At 43.1% G+C, this 21,358-nt stretch overlaps 1 protein-coding gene across 2 annotated transcripts in view; it reads right to left on the bottom strand.

The window, feature by feature from the left end:
• Positions 1-21,358, bottom strand: part of LOC119437483 (nuclear factor NF-kappa-B p100 subunit-like) — a 155,315-nt gene that overhangs the window by 47,556 nt on the left and 86,401 nt on the right. For both annotated transcript variants that reach the window (XM_037704495.2, XM_037704496.2), the window contains exon 10: positions 21,069-21,236. In XM_037704495.2, coding sequence (XP_037560423.1) covers positions 21,069-21,236 — 168 coding nt within the window. The remainder of the gene's footprint in view (positions 1-21,068; positions 21,237-21,358) is intronic.

The following is a 21,358-nucleotide window of genomic DNA, read 5'->3' as shown; positions in this document are numbered from 1 at the left end:
CGCTCCAAAACAAGCGGCCGTTGAAGAGCTCGATAGGTATGTGCAGTGCCCAGATGTTTCGCCACTAAAACCTCCACATTTTATTAAAAGAAAACATCGAAGCTCACATGCCAAGCGAAAGGAAGGAGAAATTAAGCATGGTCTCAAAAAGACATGTAGGTCCAGTTTATCGCAGCATATGACACAGAAAGCCAGCCTGTGACATTCGTAGAAAGCTGCAATACCTGTTCAGACTGGCTGAATAACTTAAAGCAAGCCTTCGAAGCTTCGGAGTCATTCAGTGAGCGTTTTCGTCTTTTAACTTTGCTATACAGCAAAGTTATTACAGCAAAGTTAGATACATCATGCTATTCCAGCAGCGACACGCTACATGATCCGTAAATCCAGAAAGTACAAAGAAAATCATGGTGTGTGGTCCGGCCCTGACCCTTAAACAAGAAAAAAGGTAAACCAGAAAGATCTCGAAGAATCATTGCACTATTGCACTGAAGATGATTTTATTGTAGCCAACCAAGCCGAAATAAGAAGGATGTGGTTCACAGTGTATTGGATGGCAAGAAAGAATTTATAGCGAAACGTGTAATGACACGCTCTATACATGAAACTTACTGCGTGTTTAAGGAAGCTCATCCTGACACTGCAATCGGTTGGACTAAGTTCTACTCTTTGCGACCGAAATGTATCACACCCACGCCGACACAGGAAGTATGTGTCTGTGTGTATTGTGCCAACATAAAATTGGCAGTATGTGCCATCAACTCTGCTTCCGATATGGTACAAGTTTTGACTCCTAAGTTACCAAAGGTTACATAAATTTACGCTCCAAAAGCTGCCATAGAATCTTTCAGGCAACTGAAGGCAAGAGAATGGGTTGCGGTTCTTGCAAGGCCTGGTATTCAGTCGTGGCATATGTGGGAGTGCAAGCAGACCCATAACTCGGAAGTGCAGTTGTTCGTGGCAAGAACAGTTGCTTTGGATAAGCAACTTCTTTAGCAGTGAAATCAAATGTAACATGTTAAAAAGGTGCAAGACAAGATTAATAAAATACAACCCCATGGCAACAGTACTGTCAGCCTTCTTCCTCGGCCACATTGGCATACAACATGCGTAATTGTGCGGTTAAAAAAGGTTGTTACCCCCACACAGGACAGCATCGCTTGTTGGCAGCGTTATATTTGAACAATGAATATTACGTTGAATGAGTTCTTGCATAGCTCATCAAATCAGAACGCACGAAATCAAAGTTGCGGCCGCTAGGCTGAGTGTGGTCACATTTGACGCATTGTAACTTGTTCGGTACTCAAATAATGGATGGATGGTAATAACTTTATTGAATTGCCCTGCAGTTTTGACAACCCGGGCTCAGGTCTCCCACGACGGGACGTCGAGATCTTGTCTCAGCACTGCCTTGCGGGCCTGCTGGACCGCCCAGAGTTGGTCGCCGAGGTCGGAGCTGTGCAGAGCGGCGGCCCACCTCAGTGATAGGGTCTCGGAGTTTAATTCGTTTTTGTGTTGGGCGTTACATTTCCACAGCATGTGTTTGAGTGTAGCTGTTTCCTGTTTGCATATCTTGCATGTGTCTTCTTTGTGTACTGCGGGGAATATCCGTTTGAGGTGAAACGGGTTCGGGAAGGTTTTTGTTTGCAGTTGACATGGGGCTACTGCTTGTGCCCTGTTTAGGTCTCTCTGTGGTGGTGGGAATGCTCTTCTGGCTTGTTCGTACATCTTTGTAATGGCGTTGTATGTGGTCAGTCTGTCTCGTTCGGTTCGGGGGTCTTCTCGAGAGGCCGTTTTTTTATGCACAGTGGTAGACAACGTCCTTGACTTCAACCAGTGATTTTCAAAAAAATTAGAAATGGCCTTTTTCAGAATACTATTTTCAAATTTCGATGTTTTTGGCAAACCACTTAAGTTTCAGTGCAATTTTTAATTATAATGATGCTTGACAAAGCAACGAAAATTATTTCTAAAGAATGTGAAAACATAAAAGTTCACGTGCACAAAGTTTTATTATCCTCACTTTAATTAGCCTAGAGCAAAAAATTCCTGAATTACAGGTATTTTGGTCTGTTTACCATGTTTGTGATTTTTTTCTCAAAGTTCCTTCTGTAGCCAAGTGCAATAAAATACTCATAAGGTAGCATTTTACTTGTTCTTTGTGGGAAAAAAAATATTGTGATCGAGAAGTGTACCATTGTTTCTCTATGCACGCTCAAAGTTCAGAAATCGCAAAACGGGCGGAAGAGTGTTTTCGACGGCCAAAATTTGTGCATTTTTCAGGCGAGCAAAATTTTTTTTAACAAAACTAAGTTCAGAATCATTGTTCTGGGCCCGAAACCTGGGCCTAAAGTAAATTTCATCAAAATCGGGAATGATGACCAGGACCACCTGTTCGTTCTTATCTGGATTGAATTACATGGACGCATAGCTACATTTTTCTTTCATAAGTGACACACTATTTTGTGGTCGCCAGTGCGAGCAGTGAGAGAAGTCTTGCAAGCTTTTGTAGCATTGCTCCTATGTATGAGACAAAGTTTAGCTTCCTCAGACAAAAGGATGCCAACATAGTGGATGTGGAACCAAAGCAGATGTGATGGGATCACAAAGTCCTGGCAGTGACCATGCTCGTGAGCTTCCCCTATGAAGCAGCATGGTTTGTGTGCCAAGTACACTGCCCTCGCCTCAATGATGGCCATTGCTTCCATCACCAGGTCAGTCATAGTGCAAGTCCTTTTACTAGATGCAAGGCAAAGATGAGCACTGCTACCAGTGAATCAAATGGTCATGCCAATATTTTTATTTCGGTGTCATATTTAACTCATGAAATATCTCTTGCACCAGACCCCAATGCATCCTTATATGTACAGCTCAAAGTTTTTGATAATATCATGGAAGTACTGACTAACATGACAGCGCCATGTCACAGAGCACATATGCGAAAGTAGAAAAGATGGGCACATGTGGGCAGTGCACCCTCTTGACTGAACATTGCCTGCTAGCTCGAACATGTGCTAATCTGCTTCCAACACAAGCAGAAATGAGCACATATGCTTTTGAGAAAGTGCCGCATGAACTTCCATCTGCTGCATTTAACCATCATTTCCCATGTCCCTTGTAGGTGTGCAATAGCTACAATAAGTGGTTGTAAAGCGACAAGAGTTGATAAGAAGCAGGGGCCATGTCCGGCTGAATGGAACAGCCTAGAAACGTTGTGACAGGAGGATGCTGCACACCACATGCGTTTACCCTTGCTACTTTCACAGCTGTGCTCTGTGACACAGTGATGGTTGTTGTTTTGGTTGACACTCCCGTGACAGATTATTCAAAACTTGCAGCTGCACAAATAGTGAAATATGAAAAGTTCCTGTTTCTAAGCTCAGTGCTTCCTTCTCCTCCCCATCCTTTTCCCACAGCTTAAAAGTTGCAATGCACTAAATTTGAATGTTTTCATTCAATATGGTTCTAATGAGGTTGTGCCTCACGTTGCCTCCTTGAGCACCAGGAAATCACCAGGAGGCTAGACATGCTCAAAAGAGGGCCTGCATGTGCTGCTGGGAATGTGAAGTGCCCAACTGTCGGCATCAGCAGCTGTGTGCACTTAGTGCTGTCAAAACAATGACAAAGCTTTACTGTTGGCACATCGAACTGATTCCTTGCGAACTTTGTTTTCACCGCAATGCTACCGCATCAACAAGAGCAAGAACAACACCTTGGCAATGTGAAACAAGATGCAGCAAGATGTTCTTTGCAATTGTCCTGAGAACCCATGCACAGAATACACCATTCAGGCACGAGGTCCATGGCTGCTCATCAGGCAGAGATAAAATTCACTGTGTCTAAATTGTAAAACAAGCACATACAAGGCGCAACACACCATTCAGTGTTGATGCAGGCTCAGGCTGGACAGCCTTTCGTAAATGAAACACCTTTTATTGATAGCTGTTCAAGCTTAAAGCCCTGCACAACCCACCATCGATTAAAAAAAATGACATTGTGAATCTGCACTATAAGGTCACTGCAGAGGAGAGGTCAGACTGAATTTCCAGACCCACCCCAGTAGCGCAGTGGCTATGGCATTGCACTGCTTAGTTTGAGGTTGCGGGTTCAATCCTGGCCGCTGCAGCCACATTTTATGGAAGCGCAGGGGGGAAGAAAAAAAAATCCTTGTGTGAACTTAGATTTAGGTGCATGTCAAAGAAACCCAGGTGTTCAAAATAAATCCCGAGTCCCCCACTACGGCGAACCTCATAACCAGATGATGGTTTTGGCATGCAACACTGCAGCATTTATTTTAAGTTTTCAAATTATATTCCACAAAGTGCACCAAAAGCACAGTACATGAACTTTGCCTGCATCAGGACATGGCTGTAGTGGTCAGCAGTCAAATGTATGACCTTATGTACAACAGCAGAATCCCATTGCCCCTGAGCCACCTAAATAAGCACACACATAGATGATACACTCCTTGCCCCTTTTAGAGTCATTTTATTTATATTCAGTGCATGCTCATGATGTGCTAAATGCACAGAGATGGAGGAGGACCACAGATGTGTGATGCATGCAACACATGTATGCACTCAGCAAAGGCAAAGCTCCAGCATTTTTCTTCCTTATTTATTTTTTTTTTTTGTGGCTCAAATCTTATTCTGCAAAAGACACTCTCAGACACACCGAAAGGTATATAGAGTGAAAGAAAGCATTGGCCTTCTTTAAAACTCCATGCGCCTCTAGCAACCAGGCTGGTGCCTCAACAGGCTGGTATGAAGGAGACTCACTAACTTTCTTAATGCACATAATAGTTAAATAGTTAAAATGCACATAATAGTTCTAGCCTAAAGATTAAACATTCTGGAACCTGAATGAAGCAGTGCACGAATGGGACAAAGATGAGAAGCAGTGCTGTACTTGTTAATTCTCGTCTTTCATCCTATTTTGCGCCGTTTCCTTAAAGTTTCACTCAATAGCTTAAAGTACCAGACATTTTGCTCTCAAAGGCTTAACATTCTCAAGTGTTTTGCTATTGTTAAAAACACGTTGAAGTGCCCATCTAGTCACATGAGCACATGGACCCAATTTAACCTACTACGAAAGGATAGCGTGTCAGGCGACAATGTCGGTGCACCGTGAAACAAATGCAGTATTCTAGGTTTACTTTTTATTGTACAAATGCTTATGTGTTGTCTGAACATCAAGGACAGCAAGCCTGTGTGTGCGAAACACAGCAGGTGCATGTTTGTGGGCGGATGCAAAACGCTGTGAAAGGTGCATGTGGCTGCTGATGGGAGGCATGTACTAGTTCACAGCACAAACACGCTGAAAGTGGGTGGTGTCAAGTCTGTAGTAAAGCATTCGGCTGCTTCTTGTGGCCAGGACAGTGATAGCACCACACGATAGGTCTCCTTCTGGAAATGACGCCGCCAAAACCACCTGTTTGCCAGGTGGGCCGCATCCTCTCACTCTCCTCTCATCAATGGCAATAGAGATGTAGAATCTAGCAGTGTTTTTCTGCCTTTCGTTCACTGCTGCATGAACATTAACCATGCATCGGTAGTAACATTCCACCTTCTAACAAGCTAGAAGGTGTGCTTCTAAGAACTTGTGGGTCTCGTAACATAAGACAGGTTCTATTGCCTAGCGGTGTGCAAATGCCACAGAAATGGCATTGCTTTAGCAAAGTGGCTGTGCTGGGGAGTGGGTAGTCCAGCTCGGTCAGCTCATATTTTTTTGAGCTTATGAAAGCATCCCCACTTGGCTATGCCATAATGTAGAAAATACTGCACATTTTTAGTGTGTCGCCTTCTATGACATACACAGTGATCACTGCTCCAAAGTTTCTTTACACTCCATTTAGATGAACCCTGGAGGGTTGTTAAGCTAGGAGTATGTTGGGCTCATTATGAGCTGCTGCATTCTCTGAGAAGACCAGCATCAGGGCTCTTTTGCGAAGTTACTTCCAGTGCTGAAGTCACACAGTGAATGCATTAGAAACAGCACCAAGACGTAGGCAGAAACAAACATTTGCCTTACACAAGGACCAGCAGAAAGAAAGCTTTGAGAAAGAGAAAATTATTTATTTTCAAAATGCATTGCATTTTCAATATAGTTGTTGCAGGCAGCAATCCTGCCATGACAAATAACAAATCGAGTGGACGGCTTTCTCTGGACAACTTGCAACCCGCTTACTGTTTGCCAAGAATCACATAGTATGAAATGAGATGAAGATAAAGGTAAAGGAAAGACAATGTGATGACGAGGGAGACACTTGTAAATACTGCAGACTGCATATCATGCACACATGCTCTAATATAGAACAACGATTTTATTAGTTTGTTTTAAATGTGGTAGAGATGACAAATGGAGTCTGCAACAACACTCTACACTTTGCCTGACACACATGAGCAATCATTTCGAACAGTGTCTGCTCATATAAAATGGTGCCTGTGAAATATGCACAGGTATCAAAACATCTGCCCAACAAAATGAACAAGTATGATGGGTACAAGGTGTTACTGCTGAAATCATGAGACACTGCTACACAATGCCTGTACACTTCCTAGCCAATCAGGCATAGATATGGATTGGATCCAAACAGGAATGCATCCAGACTAAATCCTAAATACAAGCTCCTCTGTGCTTTAAGCAAACAGTGTTTTGCTTGAAGTAATGTGGTTGAAAAGAGAACTAATTTGAGAGAGAGAGGGAAAAAAAAGGCCAACCATGCATCTTGTAGAAAGGAAAGAAACTCTTTTTAACCATGACGTGATGATATACAGGTAACACCATGTACAGCACAGAGTGCAAAATCAACATTTTCTGATGGTAGGATCATGAGAGAGTTATTGCACCAACTAAAAGCCTCGAACAAGTGTTTTTGACACTGGATGAGGTCGTCATTATCACACATGATTAAAAAAAAAAGACATAACACATTAAGAAGAACTTTCGCAAATGTCCCCTGTCAAACAATACACTGTACAGTGCACATGACTGCAATTTTTTTAATGGAATATCTGCATTGTCGCTCTGACTTGCTACCACACTGCAATTGATATGTCGACACTGATTCACATCTTCCAAATGAATGCTGCTTCTTGTCCCATGCTATTTCCACAACAAGTGAGAGAGGACCAAACATAAATACTTGCTAATCTCATGGCCACTTGTACAATAAAAGCTAAACACCACACATTAACTTCCCTTTTGGAGAAATTAAACATGCAGCTTAAGTGCAAGCTACAGCAACCTAACCAGTTACATTGATCTGCCAAATGAAAATCAGCAATTGCAACCAGGAATCATGACCATGAATGTCGATAGCACACATGCTTCACTGAAGGTGTAATGACATACAAGGACTTTACTGAAGTCTAGAAAGGGATCACAACAGCAGGTAATGAAGAAAGGTGCTGACACAACATTGCGTAAGATCAAAGGTAAACCTCTGGGGAACCTGGGGGTGTTTGTTGAAAGGGGCTCTGCATTCCTTGGGGTAGTAAGGGGCAGCAACACATGCAAACTGTACAGGGCAGAAGATGAGCTAGCCACCATTCTAGTTGGCATGTGATGTAATGAGTGAACCCCTGCCAACACAGAATGCACACAAAGTATGAAGGCATTTCCAAAAGATATATGTACCAGATAATCTCCAAACAGTGTTTGCTTTCAGTAACCCTTTAAATATAAATAAATGCCATATTTCTTCTTCTAAAATGGTCCCCTATTGCCTGTTCCAAAATTGAGACAAAAGACTGGAAGATGGACAGATGTCATCACAACAGAGATAACAAAAGCAGTAGTTATGAAAGACATGTTTGCCACAACATTGCCATAAATCACAGCTATACAAATTTGCTCACATTGAGACCCGTGCCACACAGGCAAAGTTAATGGCATTAAATAGGGACACTTAGAAGGCAAACAACCAAACTGAGCTAAAGTGAGAGAGCAATGCACAGATGACTAAAGTCTCACTTTTACAGAAGTTTCAGTAAGCTAAAGAAATCGCAATTTCACCCAAAAGGCAAAGCATTGATAGCGATAGCGAAGTACTACACAACTGCACAAAGTAAGGTTATAGTTTTATCGGTCGCATAAATCGCAGTAAACATTTGTTTACTTATTAAATTAGCAACCATGGTATCACACGCGCACAGGCAAACATGAATGGATCTCACTTGACCACGAACACTCGCTGTCACAATGATGGCGTGATGAAGAGCGCGAACAGAGAGGAGCAAATGCTTCTCTTACCTCTCCCTTCCATGCCTGCCCAAAACTTGAGATTAGGCGACCTCCAGGCACTAGGAATATGCGAAGACAGTGCACATAAAGCTACTGGCCATCTCGGCTTGTCTCAGCTTTGCACCCGCTGGAAATTACCTCTAAGAGAGGGCGCAGAGGGTGCACCGGGCTAGAGGAGAAGACGTGTGCTCACCCGCCCCCCTCCACCTCCTCAGTGCACACCTGATCAGGGCATTGCGCTCGTTCCCCCCCCCCCCCCTTGTTTTGCTTGTGCATTATCACATCACCTTCAACACTGGGCACACATCAAGCTCACCCTCGGCTTACCCTCACACTGGGACTTTATACAGAACCTTATGGCGACGCTGACGGCGAAAGTTCGCCTAGTGTGTCCATATAGTTGTTATCACAATAAAATGGCATAAAGGTGATCAGGATTTGTGCCAGCAATGAAAATATGGTACCAGCTGCCATGATTTAAAAGGCCCCATTTGTCTAATTGGTAGATTGCACTTCAACATGGAAAAAACATGTATGTGCAGTTAAGCCAATATGATTTTTTACACAAAAACTCACTAATGCTACACATCACTCTGTCCATGCTATTTCTAAGGATTGTGGCACCCTCTCTGTACAGGGCTGCTCTGGCTCAAACTGAGTTTCAGGGTATGCTGTGGACATAAAACAAGGACAAAGGGAGAGACAACAAAACACGTAGTGTTGTGTGCGTTACATTGCTCCCTTTGTCCTTGTTTTTTACAGTGAAGCTGATAAGGAGAGTTTCGCAGATGTTTTCGTGCTGCAGCGTGCTCGAGCACGGTATCAAAACCACCATCAATGCAACCTGTGGAGTCTCGAGTATTTGCTTTGAAACATAATTATCAATGATTACAAAAAGTAAGAGTTGCCTTGCGCAATACCTCACTCAAATAGACAACTTCTTTGGGTGCTTATCTTAGCCAGTAGTTCATTTTTGTTCCTCACGTCGCATATCAGCCGCTCCACTTTGAAGGTCAGCTAGAAGAGGCCCAAATCGACAAGCATTTTGCAGGTATCACATCTGGGCCTTCTGACTAAAGGAAATTTTAGCTTGGGCAGCATACCAAGCACATCAGCCAGCGTCTCATTGGCATTGGATGTGGCATCCACGGGCATCTGGGGATTACGCCTGTTGGCGTGCTAATTTAGGGGGCCTCCTCCCATCACTGCTGGCCAGCCAGTAATTCACAATTTCTGTTTCTCCTGTCGCATTTAATCAGCTCCACTTTGGAGGTGAGCTAGGAGGGGTCCAAATTGACAAGCATTTTGCAGGTATTGCCTCTGGGCTTTTTGGTTAAGGTAAATTTTAGTTTGGGTGGCATACCAAGTACCTCAGTGTTCGTGTTCCCGCACAACCGGTGTCTCATTGTCGTCGGCTTCAGCATCCGCGGGCTTCCCGGGCATTCTGCCTGCTGCTAATCTAGAGGGCCTCTGCCCATCATCGCTGGCCCTCCCGGGGGACCTGCGAGGATGGTGTCGAGACCTGTGCCCCCAAGGAGCACTGTTTTACATTCGAACGGTGTGGGAACTGCCTTATACAGCTTTGCTGTCCTTGATACACGAGTTGCTCGAATTGGCACATACATCTGCGAATAATTTTTGTGCACTACACCTAGAGTGAATCATGCATTACCAACTTGCCCAAATGGCTACTCAAAGTAAGCAGTTGCACCCAGCCAGTGCACAGCTTCCAAGAATAGCTGGCACTGTGTAGTTGAACACTCAGATACTAAGTGGCCCCATTTGTCGCAAGCAGTTCAAACTGCAGAAGGATTGCGCAGTTCCTTCAGTCACAATTGTCCATGCAATTAAGTCACCTCTTGGTGTAAAAATACCATTATGAGTTTGCTAAAAAAGTTATCTAACATTTCTACATTGATTCAATATTTGCCTATACAGTTCCTTTAAAGTCTTCTAGTTTCTTAAATGGCAGCTGAAGCACTTAAAAAAAGTCAGCTTTCAACGAATTATTATAGTTTTTCACCCCCTAAATACGAAAATCATAGTTTAATGGGCCAGAAGTCACCGCTAGTGGCTTTATTTCAGCAAAAACAAGCCGCAGCATCTGCAGGAGACGCCGTGGGTCGTTTAGCGGGCTCTGATGGCGAAGGCGATCGTGACGTCATCATAGGTATCGGCGAGGAACGTGATCCAATAAAGCGCTCACGTGACCCCTGTATTGACGTTATCCTCGCGCCCGGTATTTCGCCACTGCCCTCGGTGCGCAAAGGGGGTGGAGCTTCAATGAAAATTTAAACCACAATTGAGGCACTGCTATGCGCATAATAGAGAAAATAACTGCAGGACTTGAATTATACTGTGTCGGGCTTCCAAACCCCCATAAGTCTTCGAATTGTAAAACCTCTTCAGCTTCCCTTTAATGACATTTTTCTTTCTTTTTTTTCAGAGCCAGTGTTATTCGTCTGGATTTATTTCAAGATACACCATGGCGATGTGACAGCCTGAAAATTGCTTTGAAATTTTAAACTGATCAGCAAAATGGCACCTGCTGTATCAAAGGTGACAAACAAAGCAAGAGAAGTGATGTTCTGTTTTATCCAAATATGAATATTTTCTGTCACATGACAGCATGTTGTTTTGAAATAAATAAATACGGTGTTCTAAATAAAACACCATGCAAGGAGGAGGATAAGCAATTCCTAGGTGAAAGTGTTGTAGTGAACTTATAAGGTGGTGTGTCACAAACTTGACAAACTGAATACCAACTGGCTGAAATATATTTGATACAACTTTAAAGTGGCTAATATTCGGATGAAAAATTATTTGAATTATCCAACACATACTTAAGTTAACCCCTTAAGTGCTTTCACGCTCACCAAAAGTGACCTTATCACAAACGTCATGGTAATCTTTATACTAGTGCTTTCTTTTCTGAATTAAGTCCTGCTGCGTTTTTTAAAAGTGCTTTGCAGTTTTCATAAATCTGACCTAGGAGGATGCAAAAAACTGCGGTGTTCCAATTTATAGTTGTTACTGAAGTCCCGATAATTCCATGTGCCATAATTCAAATCAACGGATAAATCAAAACCGCATTTTGGGTCCAGTCACAGTGCCAGACATTTAAATGGAGTAAAACTTGATACTTAAACACATAAAGGCATGGGACAATTATTTCAAGCAATATTCTCCTTCCTGCCTACCACCTATCGCATAAGTATGATGCCCGAACACGAAATGAAATTCTGGTTGAACACAGCTGCGTAATTTTTTTTCTTCTTGTGTCATGCTCGGGCTACTCCGGCACATGCTAGAGGAGATTTTGCATGCCATATATCGGTGAGGACGACCTGATGCTGGCGTGGCAGTGGACCTGCAGATCCGTTCGCATAGCTAGATGGTTGCTTTGCACGCTGCAGGTATTCTTCCAATAATTCAGACCATAATTTGTCTAAAAATGCTTTGTGAACTAATTTTTGGTGATTAAATTTCTTGAAATTACAAATGCGCTCTTGCCCCATGAATGTGGCTGACGCAGAGCACTTTGGCATTCATGCGATGAATGGTCATTTGCTGTACGTTATCAACCCCATCAGGCTTCCAGTGCGAGTTGTTTTGCACATGTCAGCCTCAATTGGCACAAACATGCCCATGTACTTCGCTCCTTTCTGTAGCGTTTTCATGTTCAACATGAAATTTTTTTATACCTTAATGATATTGAAATTGGGGGCACTGCGTGCCCAAAATATTTGCCGCAGGACCTCTACTAGCATGCTGCAAGCACTTTTAACGCAGTTGTGATGTGGTAACTCATGAACCGCAGCGTGGCTTTAATCCCTTGAGGCACTATGTGTACAATTGTGCATGTGAAGATAGTGTTTAGAGATTAAAGTACTGATTAAAACTGCATTATTTAAAATATTTTGCAAAGATCTTTAACCACTTCTGATTGGACCTGTGCTGCAAGTTTGAATAATAAGTTTGAAGTGTCAAGTAAAATGGTTGGAAAGCTGGATGTTTGCCCTCGCAGTGCCAGTTTGTCTTCATTTAACAGGCTTGTTTCTTTCATTGTTTTCACAATGTCTTACATCAAGCATATATTTCAAGTGTCTGGATAGGTGCTTTCCAAGTATGCTAGACAAGAAATAGTTGAGACTCATATTTGACGTTCCTATAAAGAGTTCTCGCATGAAGTCCACATTCTGTAAGCTTGACAAAACTCGCTGAAGAATTTGTTCTGCAGCTGTACGGTTTTAATGATTCTGAAGGCACAAGAAATGTGATTAAACTAAATTTTCAATGGACAGATTTAATTGAAGTCTGAAGGGGTTAAAGCAAAGGTACTCCCTTATCTAAAAAAAATTAAATTACGGGGTTTTACGTGCCAAAACCATGATCTGATTATGAGGCATGCCGTAGTGGGAGCTACGGAATAATTTTCACCACCTGAGGTTCTTTAACGTGCACCTAAATCTAAGTACATAGGTGTTTTTGCATTTCACCCCCATTGAAATGCGGCCACAGTGGTCAGGATTCGATCCCGTGGGACTCCCTGATCTACAGCTGGACTTTACTTCAAGCACCTTATTTCAATAGCACCAAGTAATACAAAAAAAATCCGACAAAAGCAGTGACATTCTTGCAACATGGATGCTTCAAATGACTTTGAACCAAATGTACTTAGACTCAGACATGACTTGTGTGCTGCACATCTTGCTGCACATTGCCAACATGCTGCTCTCATTTTCACATCAAAGAAGACCGCTTATAAGATAGGCCAGCAGTAACAGTGAGACAAACATATATGGTAGTGAAATGAAAAACAAAATGCTACTGAACAAGAACATTCTTCAGACACATCCAGCTTGAGAAGTGATCAATAACAACTTTGCAAAAGCTGCTTTCAAAAGTTGGCTTTAGAAAAAATCCCATGACCACTACATTTCCCCACCTACCTACATCCTTCCTAATGAGCAAGCGGTGCAACCCATGAGCAAAGAAAAGTTGCCTCATTATGTGAATGCTGGGCAGTGAAGTATTACTAGGGGCCTGCATTTTCTGGGTTTATTTTAGAGCAATATCGGAAAAACTTTCCTAAACTCTTTCTGTACCGCGCCCATTGGGCATCGCTAGCCCGCTATCGATGGTTTGAAACACCGCTTTTGAGACCTTCCGCACCGCTCACGGACACACTGAGCCATTGGACATGAAGGAGGAGAAACTATATTTATGTTTTCTGAACAGTTCACTTTTTTCCCCCCAGGCAGTGATTTCTAAATGTGCTCTGAAGTTTTACGATCGTCAAAGCAGAACACAAAAATGTCCGGCTTCGGAAGCAGCGCGCGCACTTCGGGAGATCGCAGATATCACGATTCCCCTGCCTCAGCAGCTAACTTTATCGATGCATCGAATCGCACTGAGTCGGAGGACGCTGACTTTCCGTTGGACTTTGAGTCTGAAAGCAACAATGACGCAAACCAGCTCGGAAAATTGGCATCTGTAGCCCGGTACGCCCAACCGTAGTGCTTGCAGTTAAATTTTTGTAGCGGAATACCTGTTAAATGACAAATTTTGATTTTTTAGGTGATAGTGCCCATTGGCAGCAATACATTTTGTATATCTCATAATTTTGGTAATATTTTTTCTTAGTAGATACAAGCACATCTTTACAAACTTTGATCATCTTATGCTACAATCTAAATTTTTGCAATTTATATCTTTTTTTATTATATATATATATATCTCGTTATATCTCACTTTTATGCATGAAAAGTGCATTCATTCTGCTTTTTGTTTATGTATTACATAAAATATTGAGTGCAGTAGCTCTTTCAGAAAAAAAATCTGCCGTAACCTACAAAAAACACCTATTTTCCCCACAGTAAGAAAAGAGTTAAACAGCTCCTCACCAGGCTTCATTGCTAATTTTGGTTAGACACTGGAAGTTGTAGGGCACTGTCTAGAAAGCATCTTACCAGAACATTTTTTCGAATTGGCTCGTTATTAGTGGAGATAGGAGAAATTGAATGTCTCGTTACCATGCTGCTAGAAGGTGAGCTTCAGTGCCAAAGTAAACACTCTCTCCTTCTGCCTCGACTAGGGTCTGCAAGCAATTTGTCTTCCCTGCCTTCTCCCATACCAGAGCTGAAGGACTGTGTTACGTTTATGTCATAAACTCTGCCTCGTTTTCTTTTTCTTGTCTTCCTCTTGCCGTTATGTGGCACACTCCTAGTGCCGGTATTACGCATTCTGCATTGTACGATTTACTGAGGTCACATCTTATGATAGGCGACATTGCAGGCAGAGTGTCTTACGTAGAGGAATTTGTGTGTGTTAACTTGACACTTGAGCCGGAAGCGATGCTCCCTCGAGAGAAAGGGTGCACAGGCTTCTGCTTGAAATGTCAGTTGTTCTCGTGCCGTGCAACCAATTGACAAAGTCAAACCTCGGTATAACGAACACAGATATAACGCAGCAAATATAAAATTTCATTGGCCACGCTTTATTTCAATGGAATATTCTGTTGCTATAATGAAAAATAAAATGTGGTATCTAACTCAATATTGGTTATAGAGAAGCAAATTCATGTTTGCAGGTGCCTCAAAGTATATATTCTGGTAACAAAAATGTCAAAGACAGTCCCAGACTGATTTTTTGGACTTGTGGGATTATTTGGACTTCCCTGCAGCACCGCCACCTGCCCCAAGCACTAGAATAATAGTAACCGAAATTCTGGACACCACAGATGTTTCGGGCATGATTGCGTGTGCGATACCGCAATCGCTGCAGCCAAGAACAAAGTTACCGTCGTGTCGACTGGCATGGAACCGCAACATTGGTTGCCAACTCCCGACAAAAGGGCACTTGTTAGGCCACGCGGCCTAAGCAGTACAGCTGGCAAAGTGGCTGGTGACAAGCCATCATGGGATGCTTGCAGTCAATATGCTCACACTCATGGACCATATCAGTGATCGAGCACGAGGTCAGCTGCACAGGCTAGACTGACGGCCATAGCAGTGGAGTATGGATCCCCGAGTCATCCCCTCCAGACAGAAGTCTGCTGGCGGCGAAACTCAGCAATAGCAACTTGAAATTACACATACTGAATGTGTGTGCACATTTTTAGCCAGCGACCTGGCTGGTTCACACTGATCACACGGTTGCGTATTCGTGGTGGTGCAAAGCATGAACATCTACTATATTTTTGTGCGTGTAACCCACACCAAACATTTGAAAAATTTAGTAGTAAAGTCGTAAGAGATTATGCAAATTTTGCCTTGAGGTATGGCTTCACGTTGTCGCCGTGCGCACTGCCATGAAGCCACAACTTAAGGCAAAGTTCTCCAGAATCTAAAGTTTCGTTATTTCTTAGCGAACCCCACTCCAGTGTGTTGAAGCTCCCTTTCCTCTCTTTCATGGTCATCCATTCTTCTCTTTTCAGATCGCCACTTTGCGTTTTCGCTGTGGCACTGGCAAATCAAAACTCTGATCATGAGGGCTGCGCTCGATGGCAGTCCGTTAAAGCGCAGCAGAAGATTATCAGCATTGTCGAAGAGGTGAGGAACAGAGTCGTTGGCTGAAGGTAGGACATGGAAGAGCCATGCATCTGCGAGACTGTTTTTATAAAGGTCTGATCGTTGCTGTGTGCAGTTATTTCTGTGGGTTATACATGCAGATTTTTTCTTTTTCTTTCTGGGCTGTTGTAATTGGGCATGCTTGTTATACGAAGATGAAGACATGGGTTATTTGCGAAAAAATACAATATCCATTGTTGCTTCTGTGTTCCATATCAGCACGACAAGATGCTGACCGGCCGTAAAAGACCACATAAGAGATTTCCCTAGCCTGTCGAAGACAACCCGCTTGAATTTCTTTTGCATGGGGAACCAGCGCTGGGGTTTCAAGCTGACACACAGCACCCCCTTGCAGACATCGCACGCATTGTTTATTCATAAAAACAGAAGAAAATGGCCGGCGGCGGTACGATGAAGGACATGTAAAAGTCATGAAAAAAAGAAAGCTTGAAGGCCATTATTCCTGCCTGGTTAATTGCCACAACTAGAAAAGCCGTAATAGAGCCATTTTTCGTGAAAACTACGAGCATGAGTGATGGCAACGTTGGATTCAGGCAGGTGTGATCGCAAGCCGTTTCAACTATTTCTACAGCTTCTCCTGCAAAATATCCGTGTGCATTTGATTTTATTGAAAGCGAAAATGGCAATGCTTCTAGTACAAAAATATATACATGTCTTTAGTACAAGAATATATACAGCTGGCATTTTTTCGGGGGCGCTAAGAGTAATATTAGTGCCAGCCGGTGTATAAATTCCCACTGGGTTTCCAGCGGTGCGTGGTGCCTTTGACAGTGCCTGGTGACAAAATGAAAAGGAAGAAAATGAGAATGCTAATGATACAGTCTCACAGCGAACATAAACGGTGAACACTTAGTGTTTACTGCAGAAACGGCGCATCAACGCTGCCCTGGCGACATAAACATTGCTTATGCAGTTTTTATTCCAGGCAAAATGATGTCCGCTAGAGTAAAGTGATGCGTAATGCTCATTTTACTAAAAAAACATGTCCACGGTCAAACGTTTAGTATCAACGAGAGTTCCAATACGAGTCAAGTTCAGCTGCAATGCATCGCTACCAACAGTGTACCGCAAACCGGCTCTGCCATGCTCACATCGCAGCTGCGGTGCCACAAATGTGAAATTATTGCTAGGAGAGGGTAACGTGACAACAACGGTAACAAAACATTGCTGCTTGGCAGTGTAGGCGGTTCATTCTGACGCACCGTCTGCTATAGATTCGAAGTTAACTGGAAAAGGCCTAGCAATGATATCAGTAGCAAGCAATGAGTGGTGGTGAGGCTGCTGGCCACGCCAGAGCGTAGCCGTGACCATTCCTCTCTCGCTGAATGGCCACGTCACTGTGTTGCAGAGAGATCTCGCAGGGAGATCCTCTGTGTGGCAGGGAGATCTAAATGTTTGCCAGCAAGACCGCCGTCAGAAGGCGGTCCGCAAACTGCAAACGGCGTGCGATGAGCTGCCATGTCACTAGCTAACGTGGACGCGCCTTCAATTCCGGCACTGATTGGCTCCAACTAAATCGTCACTCTGATTAAGAAAGAACTGTCTCTACTTGCGTCTGGAATATGGAGAAATAAAACAAGTGATCGCTTACTTGAATTCCGACAGCGTTTATATATCTTTTTCACTTGTAAATTGTATTTCACTGTATCATACCCTGAACCGCCATTGTCAGGTATCGTTTTCTCAACCTAGAAAACAATTTACTGTATGCAAGCATCGCCCTTCTCGAGTTATTTTAGATCAAAGATCTCACAGTGAGCCAATCCTTTTGAAACTGTACCGCAACACGATCGGCGGCATATGCTTGCAACTGCTGGTGCACGGCTCTCATGCAGTTTTCTGTGCAAGACACTTCTAGGGCGTTTTTCACAAGTGGATTCATCGTCGATGATCGTAGCCTCTTCACCATTTTCAATATTCACACTGAGAGAAATGAATGAATATAAAAACAGGCCAAACTCGATAAGGTTACAGTTTAGTAAAACGTCAAGCAACGTGACCCCTGCAGCTCCGCATTCGTTTGGAAGACTAAAAGCTGCGGCGCTTTCTCACTTACGACACTGAGGGCTATTTAAACACCCCCTTGGCAGCGCTGGTTTCCCATAGACATGATCGTGATTTTTTTGTCCCACCGATATTGCATATACGGTTATAACGAATACCCCATATAATGAACATATTTTGTGGCCGATGCGACTCTGTTATAGTGAGGGTCGACTGTACTTTGTAGACACGATTGTCACCGTGTGAGCTACGCACCATGCTTGTGTCTTTGCAAAGCCCAAATCTGGTGAGAAGCATTATAAAATTTATGCATTTTCAGAGCTTTCCTTCGCAGCATATGATGCATCTATGCTTCTCAGCTGTTTATACTGCTTCAATACACACAGACAGAAAACTGAATAGTGTCACTGTTGCTAAGTGGTCTGCCTAAAATAGGCAAGCTTTAACCGCGACGGCCAAAGTATCACTTGTCTTTACTGAGGAACCAGAACTGTGCTGATAATTGAGAATTCAGTCCTGTTTATGGTAAAATCATTTACCATAAACAGGACTGAATTCTCAATTATCAGCACAGTTCTGAAATGAACACTTCCTAGAGAAACCTGCGAAAATATTCATTGTACACGTGATGAACAAGCAGGTTGTGCAGACATGAAATAATGTGAAGCATCATAATGTCGCGGCACGTTTGTTAAAGAAGTGGGACCTTGTGTGTAGAAGAAGAGAACGACGAGTTACTTTTCGGCGACCCCACACCATCTTGTGCTTGCTACTGTGTCTTTCAAGCAAGCCCCTTCCACCAGTGTAACAGTATTTTTGTTTTATTTATTGTGTATGTAATCTCACCTCTACTCAGAAAGACAATTGACAAAACTCTGAAAAGCTGAGGATGAGAAGGCAGACAACAAAAAATAAAGTGGGGGAGGGGGAGATCATGCAACTCCCAAAATTTGGCATTCATGTATAAATCTGAATTTTCACGCAGTTTGGTACTGAGTGTTTCTTCAGATCTGACTGTATACATCCAAAAATGCAGAACCCCAACCATGACTAATCTTTAACTCAGATGTGAGTGCAGTGCACACTCATTTAAAATTTTCATTAAAATTTCTAATATTACATAAAATGATAAAAAACAAGAGTGTTTCTTACTTCATTATTATGAACTGTGAAACTCGATGCTCTCTACACTGGGATTTGCTCCCAAGCTGCAAAAAGCTTGCTTTGTCATTTCTTATTACAGAACCGAACTTCAAGTGCCCCCCCCCCCCCCAATGACAATTTCCCCATAATTAAAACAAGCCTTGTCAAGCAAAACACACGAATGGAAAGGCTGCATTAACAGCAACTAACTCAGATCTGTTTCAAGCCAACCTTCAAAAGATCACAAAACAAATGAGCTGCGCCTTGTATGTGCATTGCTCTCTTATCACAGCGTGTGTTCGACGCTGATCTAGTTCATTTGTAAACATACTATAGTATACACTTTTGTTTCACGTACCAGTCCCCAGTAGCCGAGCATATAAGACATACTAGAACCTCAAATAACAAAACCATGAGGCTTCACAGTAAAGCAGCAATAAATAGACAAACCACAACACAGGCCCCTACACGAGAGCCTGTGTAAACATACTGGAGATCAAGTGTGTGGAGACGATGGAAGTCACCCGTAATTAAAAGCTAGGCCAGTGCACACATGACCTGTCCTCTTCACTGTGGTCTTACACTGGCCAAGTTCTCTTAACAAAATTTTACATTAAGCTCTACAAAACATTCAAGCTATATAAGACTGCTAAAGACCCAGTGACAGATAAATGCGGGTACAGTCCTTCCAGCTTATCCTTAAGCAAGGATGACAGGTCTCATTTGAATGAACAGGAATTCAATTAAATGGATTTTTTTGGTGTAGCAGAGCATATGCCACAAGAAACATACAAACTGTCCCTCCCGTATAACTACGATTATGATAATTTTGATTTATTCTTGCAAGTCGAATAACTTGTTGTAAAGTGGAAGCATCTGTGGAAATGAAGTAGCATTTCTGCAGATGCTTCGGCAGATATTTCTGCAGTAACTAAGGATAAGCCCCATTGCCTAGCCTTGACAGTGTTTCAAGATTGTAACACAATGTACACAATACATCTACTGCATCTGCAGGACAAAACGCAGGAATGTAGATATGTACAATCCCTCAGCAATGCAGCTAGGCCACATAGCTGGAAGCATGTGACAATACCCTGCCTGAAGAGATACCTATCGAGAAATCTTGGTCACTGAAATAACTCCAACACGTGAGAAATGACCAGCTGTAGAGAATAAGGTCACATATACAATCTCTAGCAGGGGAAACAGTGCCTGCCTGTAAGCTTGTGTGAGGCATGGCAGATGCCAAAGTTGTAGAGACAATACTGCTTACAAGTTAACATGCATTCCAAGGAATGACACTTTGACGTGCTTGTTGAGCTGCCAATGCTCTCCTTGCTATGCGTTCAACAAGATCGTGAAACATTATCTTTGAACTTAAAGGAGCAACTGGACAAGTCTCGAAACAAATGGGATCACTGTGCACGTATGTGTGTGCCTGCCCTACACACCAGCAGTTCATTTTGATCACAATGAAGAAGTGAAAGCCACTTGCGCTGAATGCAACTGCAATAGCTTGGCACTGAACTGATGGTGAAGTAACAGATTTCAGACAGCATATGATTTACTTGTAGTCGGCACTATCGGTAAATTTGAAAAACAATGCTTTGTGCAGATGGCAGTTTGACAGGTACTGCAAAAGTGACGCAGCAGCGTGTGCCAGACCTGGGCAAACTGAGAAATGTGAGACATAGGACTCCCGAGCATTGAAACAATGGCCTCATATGGTTCATACATCACCCTCCATTGTCCTGCTTGTACGCGTGAAGGCATCGGATTTCACCACTTAACAAGATTTATCACAGTCCGCGGTTAGCACCTGCATTCGCAGCAGAGACAGCTTTGTACCTGAGAAAGCCTGGTGAAAAGGTGTTGCCAGGATTTTTTTAGTGGCATGAGAGGCTGGCATGCATTCAATGTAAGTGGCCTCAACAAGGCAGGCCGGTCATTCAATTCCTAGTCTACAAAACTAGCCTCAGCTCTCCTCTATGAGGCTCAGCATTGTCTGGGCACAGTCAATGTGCTGACTTGAATAGGGAACAGTCATGCTGCTCAAATATTGCTTCCTTCTCTGCACAGTAGGGTCACCTGGGTAAGAGGTAGACATGCCGAATGGTGGTTCACTTGGGAATGTCTGGGCACCCGTGCTGCTGCTGCTGCTGCTGGAAGGGGGACCCATGATGCCCGAGTAGTGGGACGTTTCTTCAGGGGAGTGATGACTAAGCTTGCGCCGCTTGTGTGCCAATAGCTCTTCTTCTGCAAATAGAAAGAGGGAGCACAACGCAGTACTTAGGTGCCGTGGCTCGGTTTGCCTTTGCCCCATTGCCAGAAAGATACTGGCGCATACACTTGACACAAATTTTACATGATTTGCTGAA

This window comes from Dermacentor silvarum, chromosome 1, assembly GCF_013339745.2.
Source record: "Dermacentor silvarum isolate Dsil-2018 chromosome 1, BIME_Dsil_1.4, whole genome shotgun sequence".
In the NCBI taxonomy this organism is placed as follows: Eukaryota; Metazoa; Arthropoda; class Arachnida; order Ixodida; family Ixodidae; genus Dermacentor; species Dermacentor silvarum.
The sequence above is the reverse complement of the archived record's forward strand: the minus strand, read 5'-3'. Positions and strand labels throughout refer to the sequence as shown.